This window comes from Tetranychus urticae, chromosome 3 (genome assembly GCF_039701765.1).
Source record: "Tetranychus urticae isolate SD_2017Ah chromosome 3, NJAU_TeUrti_SD_1.0, whole genome shotgun sequence".
In the NCBI taxonomy this organism is placed as follows: Eukaryota; Metazoa; Arthropoda; class Arachnida; order Trombidiformes; family Tetranychidae; genus Tetranychus; species Tetranychus urticae.
In genome coordinates this window covers 16,514,015-16,536,915 of record NC_142960.1, presented here as the reverse complement: position 1 = coordinate 16,536,915, position 22,901 = coordinate 16,514,015, and the positions used below count along the sequence as shown (strand labels likewise).

The 22,901-nt window shown below is 31.3% G+C and overlaps 4 protein-coding genes across 4 annotated transcripts; 1 reads left to right on the top strand and 3 right to left on the bottom strand.

Annotated features, from left to right (window-relative positions):
* Nucleotides 1–14: 14 nt before the first annotated feature.
* On the bottom strand, nucleotides 15–2,128 carry LOC149093498 (uncharacterized). The gene has a single exon (XM_089269469.1). It carries the CDS (start codon nucleotides 1,718–1,720, stop codon nucleotides 77–79), a length of 1,644 nt encoding a protein of 547 aa, XP_089125595.1. The 5' UTR covers nucleotides 1,721–2,128; the 3' UTR covers nucleotides 15–76.
* A 1,417-nt stretch (nucleotides 2,129–3,545) lies between these two features.
* Nucleotides 3,546–9,480, top strand: Atg17 (autophagy-related 17). The gene is made up of 7 exons (XM_015930248.2): nucleotides 3,546–3,706; nucleotides 3,774–4,274; nucleotides 4,374–5,361; nucleotides 5,421–5,551; nucleotides 5,616–5,743; nucleotides 7,728–7,798; nucleotides 8,788–9,480. Exons 1-7 carry the CDS (start codon nucleotides 3,636–3,638, stop codon nucleotides 9,229–9,231), a joined length of 2,334 nt encoding a protein of 777 aa, XP_015785734.1. The 5' UTR covers nucleotides 3,546–3,635; the 3' UTR covers nucleotides 9,232–9,480.
* Nucleotide 9,481: 1 nt separating this feature from the next.
* LOC149093497 (uncharacterized) lies at nucleotides 9,482–12,874 on the bottom strand. The gene is made up of 4 exons (XM_089269208.1): nucleotides 12,733–12,874; nucleotides 12,150–12,598; nucleotides 11,030–11,126; nucleotides 9,482–10,716 (listed from the first exon to the last, which is right to left on the bottom strand). Exon 4 carries the CDS (start codon nucleotides 10,628–10,630, stop codon nucleotides 9,602–9,604), a length of 1,029 nt encoding a protein of 342 aa, XP_089125334.1. The 5' UTR covers nucleotides 10,631–10,716; nucleotides 11,030–11,126; nucleotides 12,150–12,598; nucleotides 12,733–12,874; the 3' UTR covers nucleotides 9,482–9,601.
* LOC107363074 (uncharacterized) lies at nucleotides 11,007–22,526 on the bottom strand. The gene is made up of 6 exons (XM_089269356.1): nucleotides 22,164–22,526; nucleotides 21,715–22,083; nucleotides 19,095–19,244; nucleotides 16,062–16,308; nucleotides 12,150–12,598; nucleotides 11,007–11,126 (listed from the first exon to the last, which is right to left on the bottom strand). Exons 1-6 carry the CDS (start codon nucleotides 22,218–22,220, stop codon nucleotides 11,007–11,009), a joined length of 1,392 nt encoding a protein of 463 aa, XP_089125482.1. The 5' UTR covers nucleotides 22,221–22,526.
* Nucleotides 22,527–22,901: the final 375 nt, after the last annotated feature.

The window sequence follows — 22,901 nt, the reverse complement described above, 5'->3', positions numbered from 1 at the left end:
GAGTGTACATATGATTTTCTATGTCTGAATGATTTTATTTAAATTAAGACAAAAAAATTGAGGCATAAGGTTGCACTTATTGTAGCGATGACTCTGTTATTGATGTTGTGGCAATTGGTGACAACGATGGAGGTGATAACGATGATGATGACAGTTTTGGAGAAATTGATTGAAGATGAGAAAAATCAACGAATGTTTGTGCCAATATTTTGCGAGTATCAAGATCTTTACGTGCACTTAACGCAGAAGAGAAGAAATTTGATGATTCGAAAAGTTTCTCGCGCATAGAAATTTGTTCACCAATAAAGCGATGAAGAGAAGCTATCGGATGGCGAAATGGTCTAAAGTTTTCTTTAAGTTCTTCTTTGCATAGGTCTATCAATTTTTCCGTTATCTTAGTACCTGCATGTTCGTGAGAAAATCCAATTCGAGCAAGAATATTGGCCGATGACATCCGACGACGAGCTGAATTGGAAAATGAATCTGGTACTTGAGATTTTGGTTGTTGGATAAGGTTGGCCCAATCAATGTCTAAATCATCAAATGATTCGTTAACTAATGGCGTTTTTGGCGATTCCTCGTTGATGACTGCCTCATGGATTTCACTACCAATTATAGCATCACATTCATCGTCACTAATTGATTCTAATGCATCGTCTTGAAGAGAGGAACAGGCATCTTGAGATTCGATTGAAATACTATCAGAGGAAGATGGCTTTAAGGATGGAGTCTCGGTAGACGGAGCTTTCTCATCGTCTTTCAGTTCAGACCTTGTTATCGAATCTGACGTTGAAACCTTGATTGATTCATCTGTTGACATCATCTCAATAGGGCTGCTTTTTTCATTAGGTTTGTTTAATAATTCATCTTCATCTTCGCTCCATTCACTGAAATTTTCATCGGAAACTATATCATCACTTTGCTTGGCAGATTCTTTCGTCTCGTCAAATATACTTTTTTCAAGCGAGAAATTTGAATCGATGGCTTCCATATCACCAAGGCTGCTACTATTGCTTATGGGCGACATATCTTCCGCTGGTAATATCGTGAGTTCACTCTTTGATTCACTATTGTCAAAGTTCGATAAGCCTTCAGGTGAACCAACAGAATCACAGGGGACAGATGAAATAGGTTTAAATGAATTGCTTGACTCGATTGGCTTTTCAACAGTTAAAGGGCTCTTTGGGTGACTGGATGAAGGACTTTTTGGAAGACTACGAACAATACTCCTCAATCTCGATCTTGGAGGACTTTCTGAAGGCGTTCGTGCATGTATTTCTCCTAAAGATCGACTAGAAGATGATTTTGGACTTATGATAGGACTTCGAAGTGGAGTTAAATCTCTACTAACTTCATGAATTCGCTTAACACGGCCAATTCTTTCCCTATCCACTACTCGATGTCTCATTTTATCCTTTTCCAACTTTAAAAGCTCATTTCGTCTTTCTCTTTCTCTTGCTGTCTCTACGATCCTTAGCCTCTCGTCTTCTCTTTCACGTCTAGATCTTTCTCTTTCTTTTTCTCGCATTTTAAATCTTTTGGATTCTCGATCATCTAGCTTAGAACCATCCCTATCCCAGTCTGGCTTCCTAATAACCAAATTTTTGCGCTTTTCTTTCTCTCTTAAGCTAACTCTTATGTTCCCATGTCGATCCACTTGAACTTGACTACCCTCGCCAGGGTAGTTGATGGCGGGGGGATGTTTACGATGTTCTTTCATAGATAATCAAATGTAAGATATTTAATTAACCTAAAGAAATTAATCCCAATCCAACAAAGAAACAAGACTCACTGAGGATAAACAACACTGTACTATATATTTAACAGTATAAACAATCTTGTAAGCACAATCAAATAAATTTCGAATCTTTCTAAAACTGAACTTCTGTCACAAATAATGTTACAGAGGAAATAACACAAGATTTTAAATTATTCTTACAAAATTAAAAATTAGTAACTTCACTCAGATCGTAAGCAAGAGTTAGTTATAGGAAACAAACATTGTGTGAGATGCAAGTAGAGCCATCCAACGGTTACCCAGGTCATCACTCATATCATTGGATAGAATCCAAAAATTAAATTATTATAAAATGTTTCAGATTCAGATAAAGTGTGATTTGTTATGAATATTTAAGCATTTGATCAGTAAATTGAGAATTAAATTAATTTTACGAGAGATGAGAACCATATTTATTTTTTCTACATCAGATAAGACATTTTTTATTAGTGATGATGATAATTTAAGAGGTTAACTGTTACTCCAACCAGGATAATATGAAATGTGAAACCTTGTTATTTTGATTTCTTCACCAAATGATTGCGGATATCAAAACTCTACGTGAATAATACAGTTAATCCAGGCAGTTATTACACCCAAATTGTCAATGAAACGTTACTAAGTTCAAGAAAAATGAGGAAATCTGACCATTTTTACATTATCAATAGGTTAATGGTGCTCATTGAATTGTATGCTGGGTTCAAAAGTTTGAATTCTAATGACAGTCGAAAATGTATAATACAATATTAAAGATTAAAGTGATCTAGAAAATGAATTAATTTAGTCGAGGAGAGATTTTCTTGGGTAAATCGGTTCGTATCCAAATAATGTAAATTTTGTCACAAAGCTAAAATTCACAAATATTTGCCAGTGTTTCTCTCGGTGATGTTTCTTAATCTAGCCTAAGAAGTATGTCAGAAAGGTTTGAATTTTGAGTGAAGAAAAGTGAAAGTTTAAACTTCTGTTCAATTTTGTCAGTTGTGAACAGACGATGCTTCTTGCCAAGTTCAGGACCCAAACTTGAACTTACTCTTTGAGCTAATTCTTAGTTATCTTACAGTCAATCCAGAGTGGAAGTGGCTAAGTTCAAAACAAATGATCCAATGTCAAAATATTGAAGATACTGTTGGACTCTTTTTGGGCTAATTAGCATTTTGAAGATTGTTCTTTGTCCTAATATTTTAAGAAGAAAAAGAAACTGTAAATCTGAAGGTATTGCCATCTATTGGAGTGTTTACTCGTTTTTTTTAAATTATTGGAAAATTAACGATATTATTATAAACTGATCAATTAGTAATTTTATTAAATACGTTTCGAGTAGCAATATTAAGTCAACTTGGTCAATTTTACTCATAATTTAAAGAAGCTGAACTGACCAAACAAATTTAAAAGTCCCTCAACCCTATTTAGGTCAGATTTCTGTCTCTTTAACTCGATCCCTATAATGAAAATTGAACCATTTATTTTATGGAAGAGACTAAATCTATACTTCGTGGTTTCTAAAATTTCACTTAATTTCGAGAGGAAATGAGTAAATCTCATTCAGGAATGATGGACAAATGGGACAAGTTCATCTGTAATTGAATAAAATAATTTTATTTAAATTAAAATTGCACCTAATGTTATGAAAAATCATCTGTTCAATGTTGTAAACAAGTCTCTCTCTTTAAAAGAAAGAAAAAAGAAAGAAGCTCTCTTTCTTTTTGCTGAAGTGGAGACCCTACAGTCAAAATATGAAACTAATTCTTTATGGTTCTTCATTGTTGTTTTTTTCTCTTCGTGAAATACTCTCTTTTTGTCTTTGGTAAACATTATTATTTGATTACAATTTATTAATTAAAATTATTATACATTTACAATGTTCTTGTACATATTTCAAGTCGACACTGGATCAACGTTTACTCTGGATCTTAATTTATCCACTGAAACGTAAGTATTTCAATTTTTCATTGTTTTTCTTTTGTCTTATTCTCCTTTTCTCTTTCCCCTTTATCAGAGTAAAAGTGCTGAAAGAAAATATTTATAATAGAACTGGTATTCCAGCTGATAAACAAGCCTTACTATTGAGTGGAGGTGAAACGCTTTTTGAAGATGCTAAGGTTTCCTCATATCGCTCTGCTGGTACAGAGACCAATCCAATCTTTTTGTTTAACAAAGAGGTTGTTGAACATGATAACCCCCCTTCCCCTGTGGTAAACAACATTAATGACGCAGATATGAAGGTTAGAATAAAATCTTGTTTTAATATGGAACCTTCAATCAACACTGTAACAAGCAGAGCAGAACTCGCTCAGCAATTATACGTTATTGCTCAGGCACACTTACAATGTTGCGAAAAGCTGATTCAAGATCAACATCTACAACATCAAGGCTGGGCTGCAGTATTGGCTAATATTGAAGACCTATGGAAAGTTGTTTTAAATAAACTTGAAATGTTGGACACAGAATATGCCAAATTCAAAGAACGGGAACAGGTCTATGACCAATCTATCGATCGGTTAGTAATACTTTTGCCTTCATATATATTATTTTAGACCAATTGTAAATTTTAGAAAATCAATATAATATTAATTCGTACTTCTTTTTATTTGAATAGGTTGGAAACTGATCTGGAAATTTTAACAAGAATGCCATTATTACCCTCACTCATTGAGCCATCACTTCAAGACAAAGGAAAGGATCTATCATTAGCAGATTGGATTGGTTTTAAATGGAGTAATTTGAAAGATGTACATACTATGGCTAACAGTGTTCTTGAATTTCAACACAAGTCTCACGATGAGTTCATGGCAGGTATTGACCACGATAAAAAAACTGTCTTGAATGGTATAAATTCAAAAGAAATAAGAGAAATCAGTGGACTTCAAAATCGCTTACAAATGCTTAACGGGTTTCTTTCTAAAGCAAAAAAATTGACTGCTGAACTCAATGAATTTGCTCAAGCTTTTCATCATAACCAGATTAGAGCAAATGTCGTACGAGACAATTCTATTCTTCCTGATCTGTGCAAAACTCATGAAACACAGCTCAGAGTTGTTTCAGATAAATACAATGAGCTCTGTGATATTCGTGATAGATGTATCGCTGCCAAGCGAGAATTTTGTGGTGTCATTCATCGAAGGCTCCAATGGGCTACACATATTTCTCGACTCATCAGTGGCTTGTCCCATAAACAAACTTTATGGGTCAATTCACTTAACCGTATGGAAAAATTTATAAATGTATTTGACCAAATCCACAGGACTCCAATGCTTTACTTATCTTACGTAGCTGAAATCTATCGTAGACGTTTTACTTCACAGCGATTTTTATCATGGGCTAAAAATGTTGCTATTCAATCCAGAGCTTTCTATGAGAAGGAAATGGAAACCAGAAACGAGTTTGAATCAAAAATTTCTCAACATTTTCTCAAGTCTTTATTTTCTGGCATAAATGATCGACCTCCACAATTTGCTACTCAAGAACCCGAGCCATTTGATGATAAATTACCTGAAGTAACTCAATGTGATATTCAGAAGCTAGTTGATTTATTCCCTCAATATAGATCATTGTTGGATGTAGCAATCCCAGAAGCAGTTTCACCGGTATGTTTCCATATATTGTTGTTTTATCAGTGAACTTATCAATCTCCTTTTATCAATAGGTACCTAGTGAAAAACCTCCAAGTGAACCTATTAAATCGATTAAACGGCGTATTGTTCAATTGCCACCCAAAAAAGTAGAGCAACCTGAGCAGCCAGAACAGTCTGATCAAGACAAAATTTCTTATTTTTCGTAAGTACTTTTTAATGTTTACTAGTTTGTCTCTTAAAATTAATTTCATATTTCTCTATTTCAGATGTGATGTTGGAGATTTGGTTCTTTTGACTTTTAGCGCTGTTCACAATTGTTATGTTGCTTTCTCAAACGCTTTTAATCCACATTTTCTCCACCATGAGTGCCATGAAGCCCTGGGTTTCCTCATAGGTAATTATTAATTATCATTTCAACAACCTCTCCAAACTGGAAAGACAATGCTTGGGTCAATGTTCTCTAGTTATCTAATTCTCTCAATTAGCACAATTTTGGTTTTTATTTTCACTTAAAGATATTCATCTAATCATAAAACTGGCCTCTTTAAGCGTTTAAATTGTATTTTACCATATGACAGAATTATCTCTCAGTTAGAGCTGATTTTCCATGAGTTTTAATTTACTTTCACTTTTTGTCAATATTAACAATTGCATCATTTCAATTCCGCCATAGGAGCTTATTTATATTTACTATCGTGATAGAGTTATGATGTCAATTATGATTTCAATATTAATGACATGGTATTTTTTGTTTGTATTGGTTTAACTTTAGTTATTTTTGCAAGCTATTAAGTTTTTTTAATCAACTTATGAGTAGTATTTCTGATATACAATTCATGGATAATTCGTCATCTTTATTGTAATTCAATTGATAAAATTCAATAATAATAATTCTAGAATAAATCGAAATAAGTAAACTTGAACTAAAGTAAATTCTGCTTAGTTGAACCACAAAAAGCAAAGGGCGAACTAGAAAGGGAACTTAATTGAACCACTTCTTTGTTCCAATTTTAAGTCAACGCAAGACATTTTGACAAAAAAATTGACCACAGCAAAGGTTTTTTGAACCAGTTGGTCAAACTAGTTTTCAGTAAGCCAGTTCAATAATTTTTTGAGAAAAAAAATTGTCAATGTTTGGTTTTGAAAACTAGCTCGACCACTAAGTGGCTCAAAAATAACTTCGTTGTGACTCAAGTTTCTTCTCTTTGTGATTTTGCTTTTGCTCATCAAATAAAGGCTTTTGTCTACTTGAAAATCAGACAAAGAAGTGGCTCAAGTAATTGCCTTTTCTGGTTCGCACTTAGCCTTTTGGGGTTAAATTGAACATAAATGATTAAATATTCGACCTAGTTTTACCGAAAAGAAAGGTCATCTATGGGAGTACGAATAAAGTACCTTCGTCGAGTTTAAATGTTTGTGATTCTTCTTCTGAAAGAAGGGGTTAGAATCGCTCAATAATTTTTACATCCATTAAAAACCTCATAGAAATATCAAACGTGTTTCTCATACAAACTTGTCTAGCAATAAAATTTTTTTATTTAATCAAAGATTCGTGTAGCGTGAAAAGGGATCATGTTTTTTTCTTAACTCTTTCTGTTCGAATTTAAAATTCTTTCAATTGCAGTCTAACTATTATATAAACCTGATATTCTATATTCTTCCCCTGTAAATGATGTTTTTGTTGTAGAATGGTTGTTTGGTATTTTGAAGCGACTTAGTAGCCATTAAATTTAGTTTTTTATTTTCTTCTTACATTATTACTACTTCGGTTGAAACAGTCATCCAGAAAAGTTTATCATTTATGAATCGATTTCATTTTATAACATACTATTAGAATGGATTATAATACTAAAGCAAGTTTTGATCTCTCTGTCAAACAAAATCAAATTGTGCAGTTCAAATCGATTATTACTTATTGAAATGCTAAGAAATTTTATCAAGCTAATTATATTTTTGTTTGTTTTTCTTCAAAGTAAAAGTATGCACTTTAAAGTATTATATCATTCATTACCTCTTGAATCTCTGACCCTCTCATGAAAACAAGCCCTGTAAGTGATTGGTCTTAAAATCATTGAAGACCGTGAAATTCAGCCTTGTTTTGTTTGCTTTTAAAACAGTTTTCTCGAATTTACGCCCATACCTTACAACTTATAATCATCCGATTGTCTACTTGCATCTTAAATCCAGAAATCTTGTCTTTTCATTTGTTTCATTAATTTCTGCCCTCGCCATGAAAATTTCAAGTCAATTTGGAGCGATTTATCAATAACTCAGATGCATTCCTTTGATTGAATAAGATTTTGTCCAAGCATTTGTCTCATGAACATTGTCTCTTTTAATTTATCAACAACTTTATTAATAAATTTTTTCATTTTCAGGAGAAGGCAAAGAAGTACCAGCTTACGGCTTTGGCGTCGTCACCGAAAAAGTATTGTGCCAAGCTTCAAAGGTAAGCATGAAACAACTTGGAAATTTTCATCATTCTTTTGACAGAAATCTGATTTTCGTTCATCTTTTCGGTTTAATTTCTTTTTGAATTGAGAGTTCTGCAATTTTGATCCAAATTTAGGCTAGCATTATGATGTATTTAGGTGGGTCAATCCTAGACAAGTCTTGGCAAATTTGCTCACCTCTGTTGATCTTTAGCACACATTTTCTTAGCCTCTGGCATAAATATCATTAAAGTCCACTGGCAAGGTCAAACTAAGCGTTGTTACTTTTTCTTCGTTAGATTTTGCCTTCTTTCTATCATTTCATTTCTTGTTCTATTTGTCTAACTTAAAAATAATCCAATGCCTTTTCAAAATTGAGCTTGATGAAATGATTAGAAGCTTGATTGTAGCTATCCATCATTAATTTTACGGATCATTTTTCAATCAAACTAAATATATTAGCCCAGCCTTATTTGTTCTATCTTAATATTTTTATAAAATTCGTTCCTTTTTATTCCCTCCTACATTTTTCTCCATCTTGACTTTTTCTTGATTCTTGTTGACCCGTGTTCCTTCCAACCAATCCTTGTATTGTGTCTTTAAACATTTAATTTATCAAGTTAAACTGTTGATAGCCGTGATAATTGGTTATAAACCGATAAACACCAATCAACTTCACACAAATCAGAATGTAAAACAAACAATCTTTCAAGTTAATTTCTCAAGATTAGAAAATTTCTTTCAATAAATTCACTCTTGTCCCGGTTATGAATCTTCATTCATCGTTTTTCTACTCTCTTGTATTGCACTTGTTATCATTAAATCTTCAGATTTATTTATTATAAACTCTTATTAAATTCCACTGACCTATTTATGATTATAATAGTTCTTGTTGCGATAATATTTCACAAATCAATTCATGTGGGTTTTTCCACTCTTTTTGTGGTGAATCTTGACATCATTTCATTCCAATGTATTTAATAAATATCTTTTTACTCATTTCCAGGCTCAAAATCGTTATAATGTTCCTATGAATACTAGATTCTATCGATTCAAAGCGAAAGCTTGGAATAAGGCATCATTAAGTCGTCGGCCGAATATACCTCTAATTCCTGCTCCGATTCCAATCAGGAATAGATCATCAGCGGGATCACCAATGGCATCATCATCAATCGAGCAAGCACTTCAAACTTCATTGCTACCTACAGAGTTTCATACTACCAGCCATACTCCTATTTCATATCTTTCACCTTGTATGGCCACTCTTGACGTTATTAAATTAGCCAAAGAAGAAACGAAAGAAGAGCTTGTAAAGGTCGAAGAGCCTATGGAAGAGAGTAAATTATCAAACAAGTTAACCGTCCATGTGAACGAGTCTATGGAAGGGATGAAAGTGGATTCTTTAAAAAACTCAAAAGATGAAACAAAAGTGGAAATTGACTCTGATTAAATCATTACACTTGCTGGCAATTATTTTCATTTTATGTAAAGTTGGACAAACTTTTATCTCTAAATCTCATTCTGTTCACATGTAAAAGAATTACCACAAACTCAATTGGAACTCTTAACCCGTTTCTTCTAAAATTCAATTAGAAACCTTGACTGTCAATCATACATCTTTCATCAAACCTTTAACCATTTTACAAAATAGATAACTTTTGTATGATCAAAACTTGCTAATAAATCAAAAGATGAACAATTTTTTGAGTAATTTTTTTATTTTTGGAATAATACTATTGATAAATTTGACCAGTTGTATAAATGTTATACAATTAAGTTATATAAGCTGAAATGCAGGGAAGGAGGTACATAATAATTTGTTATAACACAATATAACTTTCCGTTTGTTCATTAACTATTCGTGATTTCAGGTCGAAATAGTCCTGACAAGATGTCACTTCATTTTCATTATCATTAGTCCAAAATCTAGTAAAATCAACGCTAGAGGAATGATCGTCTACTGAAGAGTTAATATAACAATCAGAAGATTGGACAAGAGCTGTTGATGATTGAGAACATGTTGAACCAGAAGTAACTTGTTCACGAGTGTTATTGTTATTAGTAACAAATGTTGTTGATGAACATTCGTTAGTCAATGTGTTGTTATCATTAAGATTATGATTTTCATGATAAATCTTCAAGTGGCTGTTTTCATCAACTGACGATTCATCTTGTTTTGGCTGGTGAATTAACCATTTAGGGTCATGATAAATTTGATTTTGGCTATGAAGGTTGAGGTTTGAGACATGTTGATCTTGATATTGGGTTTGAAAATAATTTGGATGGCTATAAGTTCGATCAACTTGGTCAATTGGAAAATTCAGTGCCACAGTTGATTGTAAATCTATTTGAGGTGATTTATCCTTGTTTAAATGTTCCGTATTATTTACAGATAAAGTTGGAGGAGATGCAGATGTACTAGTTATTTCTGCAGAAGTTGGAGATGAAGATGATGGCAATGAACATGGTGATATTATTGTTGCAGATGATTGTAGGAGATGCTGTTGTAAAGCTTCTCGTTGAATTAATGATGGAGATGAAGGCTGAGATGAATGACCGTTTGATAATTGATTCTCTAAATTTGATATCCTATCTGAATCTATGGTCATGTCATAGTCTCCATAGTTAACCATGGATCCATCTGATTCAATCGTATTCATCTGGTTGTCATCACTATTGTCTGAAATTTGGTGACATTGATCTGCATTTACGTTTGGACTAAAATTTGCTTCAGCATCCATATAAATTTGTTCATATTGTTGATATTGAAGATACTGATGGTGTTGCTGATGTTGATGATAATGATGATGTTGCGATGTTGTACTTTCAACTTGCTGATTAGAAAACATATAAGACTGGTTTGTTGAGCCGTTATAAAAAGTACATGAATTATTTCCATTTGTCAGGGCAGTCGACAGTCCATTTAATTGATTTGCTATATAAAAAATTGAAAGGAAAGGATAAATACTCGGTAAATCTACTGTAAATTATAAATTATTGAGCTAACAATCGCCAGAATAATCACATAAGATAACATCAATCTACTAATTTATTCAACTTGAGTTAACGAACTCTTTGTTGTCAACTCTTAAACCTAATTGGCCAATTACAAAGAGCTAAGCACAAAAAGCGGTTAATTTGATTTAACATTAATTTTTCATTGTTTTCACCATAATTACTTATTCTTATGCATTCTGGTTATATTAACATATTCTGATATAATATTTAATGATTATTAGTTAACTTACCATCAATAGGAGTAAATGCTTCGGTAATAAATTCACCAGTTTTTGTTGAATGACAAAGATGATAATTAAATCCAAAATAATTTGCTTCATCATAAAGCTTCAGGAAAAAGATAAAATAATACATTTATTATTATAAATAAATTTGGAAATGAAATGAAAATAGAATCAAATTATAATGTAATAAATAATGATAATGTTGATTAATATTGATTTGAAGAGGCATCAACTAGAAGCGATACAATAATATGAATGAAAAAAAACAGGTGAAACTTGAATAAATTGATTCACCAATTGATACCAAAATCATGAATACATATGCTACCGGTTATGTATTACTGAATTAATGAAGGTTACAATTAATCATCTGCTTACTTATCAACTCATCAATTTGAATGTTGTTGAACAAAAGCATTATTGATGTCAACAAATGGTAAGAAACTTTTTTGATTATAATGGTAAACTCATCAATCTGCTCTCAACCAGAAAAGATTATCAAAATATCAGATGATGAATTAAAAGTAAAATGTAATGAAAAAAGCCTTTTTTCAGCCCAAAACAAATTCATTTTGATAAATTGATCATCAATATAACCTATATAATGATAAATACTAGCACATTAAATTGTTGTTAAATCATATTTACCTTTGAAAGCAACAAATAACAAAGGATATAAAGGTAATTGAAGATACTCTATAAAATGAGGAAGACCATGTTGAAGATGAGGATGATGGAAACAAATGATGAGCGAAAAGAATCAACGGTTACCCGCATCAAGAGTATACTTTGGATGAAAATTTATCGTCTTCTTTTGATAACTTTACTTGATTGGAAGCAGATGATTTCCTATTGACTATCTTAATATTTTATTGATCATTTTAGCCACGCGAACTTGGCTTATCTATGATAATCATTTGGCTTTTCATCCCTATGTAACTAGATTCACTCGTGTCGGTCGCGTGTACTTACATCTTACATCTCTCACCTTGACGACATTTGACTAATTATCATTATCATGATAAAAGGTATTACCATTTCAACGGCAATAAGAATATGTTTACGGCCTTCAATATTAACCAAAAATTTGATTCTACTTTTATCTTAACAAATTTGTTGAACTTACTTGAATTACTGGACCATAATTGCATGAATCAGAGGTTTGATGGTTTGTTGTGCTTGTTGTTGACTCGGACTCGGAATCTAAATAATTTGACCGATGATGATAGTGTCTAAGGTAAGAGTGGCCATTGTCAACGGAATTGGAGTAATGGTTATATCCATTTGTAGAGGATAATGCTGAAGATGAAGTTATTGACGAGCTGTGTGATGTTACTGCTCCTGGTCCTGATCCCGGTGTTTGAATTGAATGTGATAAAGGTGGTGATAATGACGATGTTGAATGGATCGGTGAGGGCTGTTGTTGGAGTTGAAGGTGATGCTGATGCTGTTGATGCTGGAAGGGTAATTGTAAAATCTGGGCCGATTGTTGTCCGTTTGATTGTTGAGAATTGAATGGATATGAACAGCTACATTGAGATTCATAGGAGAAACACGATAAACATATTCCAGGATCTGTAAAACAAAAACAAGCTTCTTAATACAAGTCTATAATCAGTTCAAAAAAGCAGTTCAACAGTCAATAAAAGGTTAGTAAACAGTCGATTAACAGTATATAATAAACCAATAAACAGTGATTAAGGACTTACTAGACGAGTATAAAGTAATAAACAGAACAATAAATCAAAATCAAAGTCAATTAAACCATCCAAATGAATTGTAAATAAAAGGACAGCAAAGAGTTGAAACACATTGTGAATAAAGTTGAAGGTGTCAATGTTTACAGTTAGATGGCGACTTTTGTATTCACACAATTTTTCTTGATTTAAAATTGAAAAATTAAATTTCTTTCGTCAAATTTTAATTTAAATGAATCAACCAAATCGTAAATCAATTTATATATTGATCTTAATATCTAAATGTTAATTTTAAATTTCCGTTTAACCGTTATATCATCAAATTTTTCAATTATTTAACCATAAAGATTGTGTTTTTTCACTCAAAATATGAACAGCAATTATTAATTTTCAATTTTTGCTGATGAAAATACAATTAATCATAACTCAACTGTCCATTTATTAAAGTGCCTTAAGGTTAAAAATGTAACACTCATAATTGTGGTTCCTAAAACCAATAAATAAATATCAATTTTTTAATCAATTTAAAAATATTAAGTAAAATCTTAATGATTAATGAAAAACTTTCAACCTTTTCTAAGTGAATAACAATTTAACTTCTCATCAGAATAGTTGAAGCAACCATTTTTGATTTTCAACAGAGATTCAAAGTATTTCCTAACCTGATTAAGAATAATTAGTAAAACCAATTAGTTTATTGATTACTATTATCACAATATCATAAGCTAAACATGACTCTTGGTTGAAGGTAAGAGCAGCAAAAATTAGATCAAGTTACAATCAGATAATTTAAAAGCTTGAATTAAAGGGAGTTAAAGATGAAAACATTTTTCAATATTTTTATATTTATCAAAATCAAGATTTATCAACAGTTGATCAATAATTAATAATGAAACTTGTTTCACTTAAAGTCAAAGAAATGATGAAAATTGAAATCACAAACAAAAGATATTTGAAAGCAAACGAGAAAAAGGATAAAACTGAATTTCTAATCACAGAATCGACTCTTAAAGGCTAACAGAGCTATTAATGGCCATTAAATTGACAGTAATGTTCCTAAATGGCCATTAGATCAAGGAAGGAACAATTAATAGCTGTTTATCGCTTTTTATGGACAAATTTATCAGATTAATTGAAGAAATACTCAAAGTAATAGTAACACTTGAAACATTCAACACTCGCAATGAATGATGATCATTAGACCCTAAGAGCTGTACTTTCATCACCAAAATAACATCAACATAAAATAGATGAAATTGCTTTGATAAATATTCAAATGCTCAACTCAACAGTTAAATCAACTCACATCAGGTGTTTTGATGAAAAAAAGACTGATTTCTGTGACTTTCAAATCGATTTTGAGATTTTACATTTTAAATGATTTTACTGATGATGGATGTGAAGTGGCTTGAGTCGGTCAACAGTTAATATGGATTTACAAATGCAACTGAATCCTGAAAGGAATAGCTTTGATTGTGATTTATTGATTATTGCAATCAATTTAACGGCAATATCAACATCCTATAGAAACAATTCTGAGCAAACTCTACCTTCAATGATTCCCTCACTCCTCCTACAGTTTGAGGGCGGACTTGTACAATGATGATGATAATCATCAATATTATTAACATCAATCTACTGAGCCATGAAATGAAACCTTGAAACAAACAAAAATGTATAGAAACATCTTTTGAGAATCATTTCCACTTGTTTCAGTTGTTTTTACATAAACAATTGATTCCATTTTTGAATGAAAATTAAGATGAGGATCCTCTTATGGTTTAATCAGTTAACGATCATCATTTCGTATCAGCAATTAACAACAAACTCATCTTTTTACTGAGAAAACTGTTTACTGTGGACTTTCCCTGAGGGTGAAGACATTTTCAATAGTTTTCCATCAATGAAATGAATTGTGAACTTGAACAGATAAATTGCTTTAAATTTATCTTCTCATTTCATCTTTCATGAATAGTTGAAGGCGCTAACATTAGGAACACCCAGTAACACCCTGAAGGCTGACAATGCTTAAGATTAGCTACCAAATTAGTTTATGGTTCAATCCTCGCACTTAATTGATTTCATGTTTCGCGTTTCATCGATTTAACAATAAACGCTAAATCAATTACAGACTAAACATTTTGACCATTTCATTGGTTATTTGATTAACCATTTGATTGAACATTTTAAGTAGCATTTGATTGTACAATATTTAACCAACAACATGATTAGACTCTTTGGGTTAGTTAAACAAATCTGATTGATTAACTGAAATAAAAGGTTTGTTTCTCATTTCTTGTATCACTTGTATAGACTTGTTCAGTTTATTCAGCAAGATTGTTATTCAATTGACATTCACTTTGATTATAATGATTCTTTTATTTCTACATCATTTTGTTTATCATTCAATTGAACCATTTCATGATTAGTTGATGAATAAAAAACGTTTTTTGTTTGTGCATTCATGTTTAACTAAATTGTCGAGTAAACTGTGTAATCAGTGAACCACAAATTGTTGGTAAGCAAAATAGTTACTCATGCTAAAAGACTTTTACTATTTAATGTAATAACTCTCATATTGAAACTATCATTGTTAGCTAATATTTAGCTAATATTGTTGTAGTAAATGGTTTAATCAAATTGTAAATGTTGTTTAATTGCTCATTTATCTGGAAGTATTGCCTTAAATTCATTGGCAAATTTTTCTCTCTTTAAAGTCTAATTAGGAACAAGATTAATTGATTATTTGATAAAATTATGTTGAACAAAAATTAATCTTGGCGCCAATCATTTCAAACCATTGATGTTGAATGAAAAGATGAACCGCCCTTTTAACATGTGATTGCATGTAAGCTGCAAGATTTAACCAAGTTTACCTAATTAATAAATTGTAATTAATCCAATCGTTTTATCTTGTTTTTCTGTTAATCAACTAAATCAATCATGCTCTTCATGTTATTATGCTCTTCAAATTTTGTCTAATCAGTTAATGTGCTTCAGTTGTGTTTCAATCAGATAAATGTCCATTTTTCAGTCTTAAATCCCTTCCTTTATCTTTCACAGCTGACTATTATCATTGATTTGCTTTTGGACTTAAGATTTTGGAAATTTCAGTGTCTTTGTTCTTGTGAAAGGATTAAATAGCATATTTGTTCATGAAAATATTTTTTGGATTTTCGGATGAATTACTCTAATCCGTCATAAAGCGAACCTTAAAAATGTTCAAATCAATATGAAAAACACATTGTCTCAATCTTTGAGGTTAGTAAGCCTAAACTTTCACTCTACAGTTATCAAAATCCTGATTTTTTCATTGTTTTGTTTTATTAAATAGATCTGACTGGATGTGAATTTTACATCTGCAAACATGAAATAACCAGAAGGAAATGAAACGGCGAACTCACCTGATTTTCTGTTGATCTCAAAGGTAACCAAATCTTTTGGAGTTTCATTGATCGTGGTTGATCCTTTGATGGGAACATTTTCAACAAATGTATCAGTTGTAGTTATGTTTGCTTTATACCAACGATTAAATGTAACCTTTTCCTCGACTTCAATTTTACATTTAACCTCCTTCAAAGTCTGGCTCTGAAAAAAACAGAATTGTAAATTAATTTGATGAAAAGGGTTTGTTTACTTTGATCCAACTCTGTTTTCTAAATCTGTTCATTTCTCGCAGTTGAATATCGATCCAGACTGTCTTTCAGCAATTCTTGTTCATTTTAAATCAGTGTGAATATTTATATCAATTATCTTTTCTTTTATTTGTTACAGACCATCAGCTGATGTTTCATATTATTTACATTGCTGCATTAATTACTTCATCAAGCTATGAATGGTCAGCCTAATTCGTTCATCTCTGCATCGACTTATTTTGTAGGACTGTTGGTTTATTCAGATGAAAACAAGAAGATCATTTTTCACCTTTGAAAGAAAAGTTTTGGCATCAACCTCACGCATCATCAATCTTTTCAGTCACCAATCAACATGCTGAGAGTTGGTCTGTTGATGTTTTGTTTGCACGGAGTAAGACCACGAACGAACTGCTCATTTACGTATGCATGTGTGTATATTAAATGTTAGTATCTGTAAAAGTCTGTTTCTTTGAATAAGTTTCAAAGAGCCTCAAGGCTAGACATATCTTATAAGCATTATCTGTACTGGTAGCTGGTTGCAAGTGAGTAAAAGGCTAGAGTAAAATGAGTCAGTTGTCCATTTTATGAGCATCAATTTATTTGGTCAGATTGAGCACCCAGGTAGAGCGAAAGAGACTGGGGTAAGTAGTCACTTTCATCTCAGTTTTACATCTATCTTGTGTGATCAGTAAATTAACTTTGACTTTTACCCTGATAACAGTTGACTTTTGTGGTTGTCATATTATAATTCATATCTTTATCTTTATTTTCAATCTTCTCATTTTTCTCAGGCAACAGAATTACCTATTTATAAAGATTCACTCATCATTATCCAGTGAAAAGCATAAAACAAAAAAAAAGGTTGACTTATCTGACAAGGTGATAAAGTCAACAACAATAGCATCGATTGACATGAAATAGCGAGAATGGCCGTCCAATATCATGCTAATATCATCTTTAAACTCTTCAACTTGATTGATTATAATCATGTGAGTTTTTTCACCAATTTCATTCTTAAATTAATCCATTAGATCCAATTTATCTAACTCAATTTCAATTTCTTTCCAGGATTAAAGGTTCATGTGAAAAAAGAGAGGCACAATGATGATGTATTTTGACACTGATTGCCATGTTAATTGATACAACAATTGTTTCTTGCAAAATTGATGAGTCTTGGTTTCATCATGTTTATGGTTAATTACAAACTGATTACTTCCGTTTACCGTTCAACTTGTAACCTCATGTCAACACCATCAACCTCAGAGCTTTAATCCTATAAAGATTAATTTATTATCATGTGAATTTGATCACATGATGATTCTCAATCTCTAAAGTAAATATTAACAAGAGTATCTTTTAGGATGAAAAGATACAGCTTTCAGTCATATTGACTATTGATTTTGATCATCTCATTGTTTGATCAATGAAAAAATGTATCAAATGATATTTCAATCCAACGAACTGGAATCCTACAATCTGTTAACCTTGCTCAGTTTACTGGATTTGCTGTTTCAAATATTATGTTTAAGCCTTAGATAGTTCATTGATGTGAAATTCAAGGTAAATATTTTATTGAACCAATACTTTAATATCAAACGCTTTCACTAATTAATATTTTTTATCCAAAAGTCTAATCAGTTTTTTTTCTTCAAAATTTCAAGATACAAATAAGTCAATTAATCAAATTATCTTTCATCTTAATGGATGATTATTAGCACTATTAAGTTACAGAAAAAGAAGCTAAAATTATAATGATTTATTGATTGAAAAGAGGTTGAATGAAACTATCTAATTACAAGAAATATATCCAATTCTTGGTTCATTTTATTCAATCAAACTAGCTTTTTCAAAATAAAAGGTTACTAAATGCCTATTAAAGATCATAACCATCAATGAGTTGAACTATTTGTTAAAATTTGCTTGTAATTAGTATTTTTAAAGGTGAAGGTAGAAAAGTCTTTCTTTTTTCCTTTCTTTTCACCAACCAATTTGTATTTACTTATAACCTAAGGCATCTTGAACTGTAAACTTAAAATTAATGAATATACTTTTCCTCTCTCACTCTAAACAGGACAAAACTGTGTGATTATGGAATTGGGAAACTGTTCAATTATATTAATTTCACCAATGAAATCATTGAGGATGCTTGTTATCATCTACCAACGACCCGAACAACTCAAATGATCGCTGTTAACTCACAGTCAAGTTGACCAGAAGCAAGGCTAATGGTTGTAATGGTAATAACAATGACAACGAAAAGGAGAGCAAAAAATAAGCAAATAACAGGTCGCTAAATAAAGAGAAATGAAGATTCACTTTGTTTTTTCTGTGAATAACAATTATGGTATCATTACAGATATAATTATAATTGTAATAATCAGGACGATAAACATCATTTTTCATGCAGGTATTCATCTTTTGCTTTGTTTTTTCCAACAATCCTTTTTACCAAACAAGTCCAACTCATTTTGCGTAATTAAATATTTTACTCTTCCCTTCATCTTCAACCTGATTTTTGATTCTTGTTTAACAGAAACAATTTTCAATCAATTTGCGTATTTTTACATATTAGCTCAAATAATAGTTTTCAAGTCCTTTTAAAATGTGTTGATCTATTAATTTGTAATAATTATTTAAATTTTTCAGATTTGCCTCTTCAAATGGCTAACAATTGGTAAAGTGTTGACACTCTTAACTCTTGGATCAAATTTGTCAGTTACTGTAATATAATTGAATTACCTGTAATCCAGTTGTCAAAGGCAGTGTTGTGTTGAAAAAGCTATTTGCTAATCGAGATGATTTCAACATTCTCAATGCACTTTGTCCCATTCTTCGAGCTTCTGCACTGGCTTTCGGTTCAGGACGGGGATGATCATGGCTTCCTTTGGCCTGGAAAAATAAAGATCAATTGCAAAGGTTAAATTGATTATACTATTAATGTCAATTATGGTTAGAGAGAAAAGTTCAATAAGTTGTTTGTAAAGTGTTGTTATCGTGATTGTTGAGCGTTAATTTAAGTCAATTGTAACTGTTGAAAGGAGGTTTAGATAGGAACCAGAAAAATGAAGATAAGTGTGATGTATGGTTAGTTGAGGCCTGAGGTTATAAAAGAATGATGAAGAAACTTTAAATTTCATTAATATTAATAGCTTGAGTGATTGCAAACCAATAACTCTGTACTAGTTTTAAGTAACAAGTTAATGTTTTAACGAGAACAGTAATCAAAATGGTTACCGATAGACAAGTCAATAGGTTGCGATCAATTAATTTGATAAAATAAAAAAGAGAAGTTAAAGGAACAAAAAAATGAAGTCTAATGAAGATTCTGGTTTTCGTTAGGAAAAAAGTTGAGATAATTTGTTAAGTTTGTCGTAATTTTAATTATCATTCCTTCCATTTTATCATGTTGAACATTAGCATTCCAAAGAATCGGATAAACACCTAGAAGACAGTATCTGTATTGATTAGCGACGATTTAAAACATTTAAGTGAATGTTGTTATGAAAGTTAAAACAGATCAGATAACTTATTGGGTGTCCATAAAAGCGCAATGATAATGATGATGACCATGGAATGGTCATAAACTTGACTTTATCATCAGTAAGACGTTCTCTCGTAATACTCACTATCATTTGATCATTTACTAATTCATTGATTTTCTATCTTTTTCTTCTTCTTCTTCCCTCTTTAGCAATTAGGTTGATCTTTGTAAAGAGCAAGATGATATGAAGGAGATGAACATCACAAATTTTCAAGGATCACCAGAAACATTTAAAGGAGACATTTAAAGGCCTCCTTTCCTCCTATCAATCACCCTGTTACCAGGTTGCTTGTTAACTCAGTGGGTGGCAGGGAACCGTCAACACACATATTACATCCAACATGAACAAAATCAACATGAAAATCAAAATCAAAATCAACATCACCATCAACTCATCTCTGTTTACAGTTGGTTGTCAAAAAAATCGCTTTTCCCACCCCAGAGAAATAGCTTTCACCTTATAAACCTTCTTGTCTTCATTTTGATGTATTCTTACATCTTACATGGCAAAAAGGTGAATCTTTATTTCTTCATCTGTTATTAATATGATCGACTAATAATTATCAGCTAAAGATTACAATTTTTCACTTTTAACTTGATCATCAACTTCATACCTTTTATAATAGTTAATATGCAATTTATAGCAATAACATTCATCTAGAAAAACATTTTGCTTGCATTACTTTTGGCCAGGTTAATTATTGTTGTTAATTGTTAACACTATATTCATAAACCACGGAAGAATAGGATAAATAATAATGAATGAGCAACAATTAAAAACGATCAATTGTTGATTTGAATTTATGAATACGGGTTAACGGTATTAACATAATAAGGGTAAATCAACCTTATTTAGATGACCATCCAATAGTCAATCAGCCAAATGTCATTGTTTCCATCTTTTATAACATTGAAGATTTTCAACTAATTAGCAATTATCAATTACTGTTATCATTTTATAACATCAGCAATTAATCAAAATGTAACAATTTTTTTAATCAATCTGAAGCCATCTGAAAGAGTTTACATTTCTTGATGTACTGGAATCAGTTGAGTTTATTTCTGAAGATCATTACTAAATGATCAATTCTGATGGTTAAGTTTTCCCTTTAAGCTCAAGAGTCACAATTTGATGCGGTTATAATCAGTCAAATTAATTTATTTCAAATTTTTAACTTGCAATTGAAAGTTCAAGATGTTTTCAAGCAATTTAAATATGAAGATTCTTGTGGAAATTAAGTTAATGTGAATTTGTTTTTCATTTTTTCTTTCGATCTATTCAATACTATCTTTTTTGTTAAATTCAAATTGTGATCAGTTGGGAAATGTAAAGATTTCAAATTGACTCCCATTGAAATCAGCTCCTGTAAACCAAATTAGGGTCTAATTTTAGCGTGACTTGAGTATCATCAACATGATTATCATTATCATCATCCTAATTCATTTTGCTTGGGTGAGTAAATAATCACCTCATTGAATTACTTGAAATTTCACAAAATCATGAAAACTTTGATGATTATATTAGTGAAGAGAAATATAATCTGAATAATAATAGAGAAAAGATTTGAGATTGTCTTATGATAATAAAGCTAAATCCATAAGAAATCAACTTATAGTTATGATAATTCAGAGAAATTTGATCCAACACTATCAAGATAAAGGACAGAGTAAAATGAATACAAACTATTTCAAGAAATTCTAATATCTCAATTACTGTTGAAATGTATTGATTTTAAGCATAAATCTCATTGAAAAAAGTTTAGTCGAACCAAATTATATTTGATTTTATTTGTTGATGAAATGATTGAAAATTGTTACCTGAAAAAATATAGCATTTTCAGTATGTCTCCAAAAATGAGTGACAGGATAACCACAATGTCCTTTACATGGTAAAACCTTTAATTTTCCGGAGCATTTCCTATTGGGACAAGGTTTTCCTTGTTGCTTTTTCCTGGCTTTATCACAAATTGCTGGCCTTAAATGTATTTGCTCTCCATTATCCAGAACACAAGCTTCTGAACAAACTAAAACTCCAAGACATGATTTTTTCAATATATGAACATTATGGTTATTTGTATTCCTCATGGCCCATCCAGATGAATGTCGACGAGCCTCTTCACAGTCGGCTCTGTAAACATACCTACTGTGTCCATCAGTCCATTCTTGGAAGGAATCGAAACTAGTTACCTAATAAATCCAGGTTATCCACAAAATAAAACAAATCAATTGGCAAATGGTAAACAAAAGGTCCATTCAGTTCAACTTACCTTGGGAATATGGTTATCATTGATATCCCACTCTTGGCACATACTAATTAAACACATAGACGTAGTTGATTGAAATTGATTTATAATTAGTATTATTCACTTGAAATTGTCACAGTTAGTTGATGGCTATAAGGTTGAAATAACAATGAAAATCAACAAAAATAGCTGGCAATGCATAAAATGTTTACAATGAAAAGAGGAACCTTTCAGATTTGTTTTCATGTGTTATCACAACACGTAAATGTTGGTAAACAAAATTTAGTATCAAAGTATAAACAAAATTAGAGTTAATCATTGAATTTGATTCTTTATCAACCAATGAATTTAATTTGAGGTGGATTGAAACGCCTTTCAATAAGCTGATGTTTCTTTTACTCAACTATCAACACTTTTCTTGGGCTACTCTTTATTATGATGATGAGATGGTAAAGATGAGAGAAAGAAGATGCTCATTTGTCTCTTTCTTTTTTTCCTTAACTGAGGGATGAAGATGAAGAAAGAGATGAAATCCTCTTTCTATAGGTGTTGATAGGAACCTGAAGGACCTTTTTTGGGAGTTTTTTGGTCCGCCTTGTTCAAACTCTGATTGGTTACCATTTTTGACTTGCAAACAGCTTTCATTGTTCATTATTTCAATATAACAATTCATATATTTCTGCTATTAACTGAATATTTCATTTCATTGTGATAACTGTTTATCATTAATTGTTTTTATTACAGTTAAAACCTTTTATTCAT

Coding starts and splice junctions, on each gene's coding strand:
- Atg17 (XM_015930248.2), top strand. CDS start 3,636: ATGTTCTTGTACATATTTCAAGTCGACACTGGATCAACGTTTACTCTG. Junction 5,552..5,615: donor GACAAAATTTCTTATTTTTC/GTAAGTACTTTT, acceptor TCTCTATTTCAG/ATGTGATGTTGGAGATTTGG. Junction 7,799..8,787: donor TATTGTGCCAAGCTTCAAAG/GTAAGCATGAAA, acceptor ACTCATTTCCAG/GCTCAAAATCGTTATAATGT.
- LOC149093498 (XM_089269469.1), bottom strand. CDS start 1,720: ATGAAAGAACATCGTAAACATCCCCCCGCCATCAACTACCCTGGCGAG.
- LOC149093497 (XM_089269208.1), bottom strand. CDS start 10,630: ATGTTTTCTAATCAGCAAGTTGAAAGTACAACATCGCAACATCATCAT.
- LOC107363074 (XM_089269356.1), bottom strand. CDS start 22,220: ATGTGTTTAATTAGTATGTGCCAAGAGTGGGATATCAATGATAACCAT. Junction 12,599..16,061: donor AGATGTAAAATTCACATCCA/GTCAGATCTATT, acceptor TTTGTTTTACAG/ATCCTGGAATATGTTTATCG. Junction 11,127..12,149: donor ATTATGGTCCAGTAATTCAA/GTAAGTTCAACA, acceptor TTTTTCCTGAAG/CTTTATGATGAAGCAAATTA.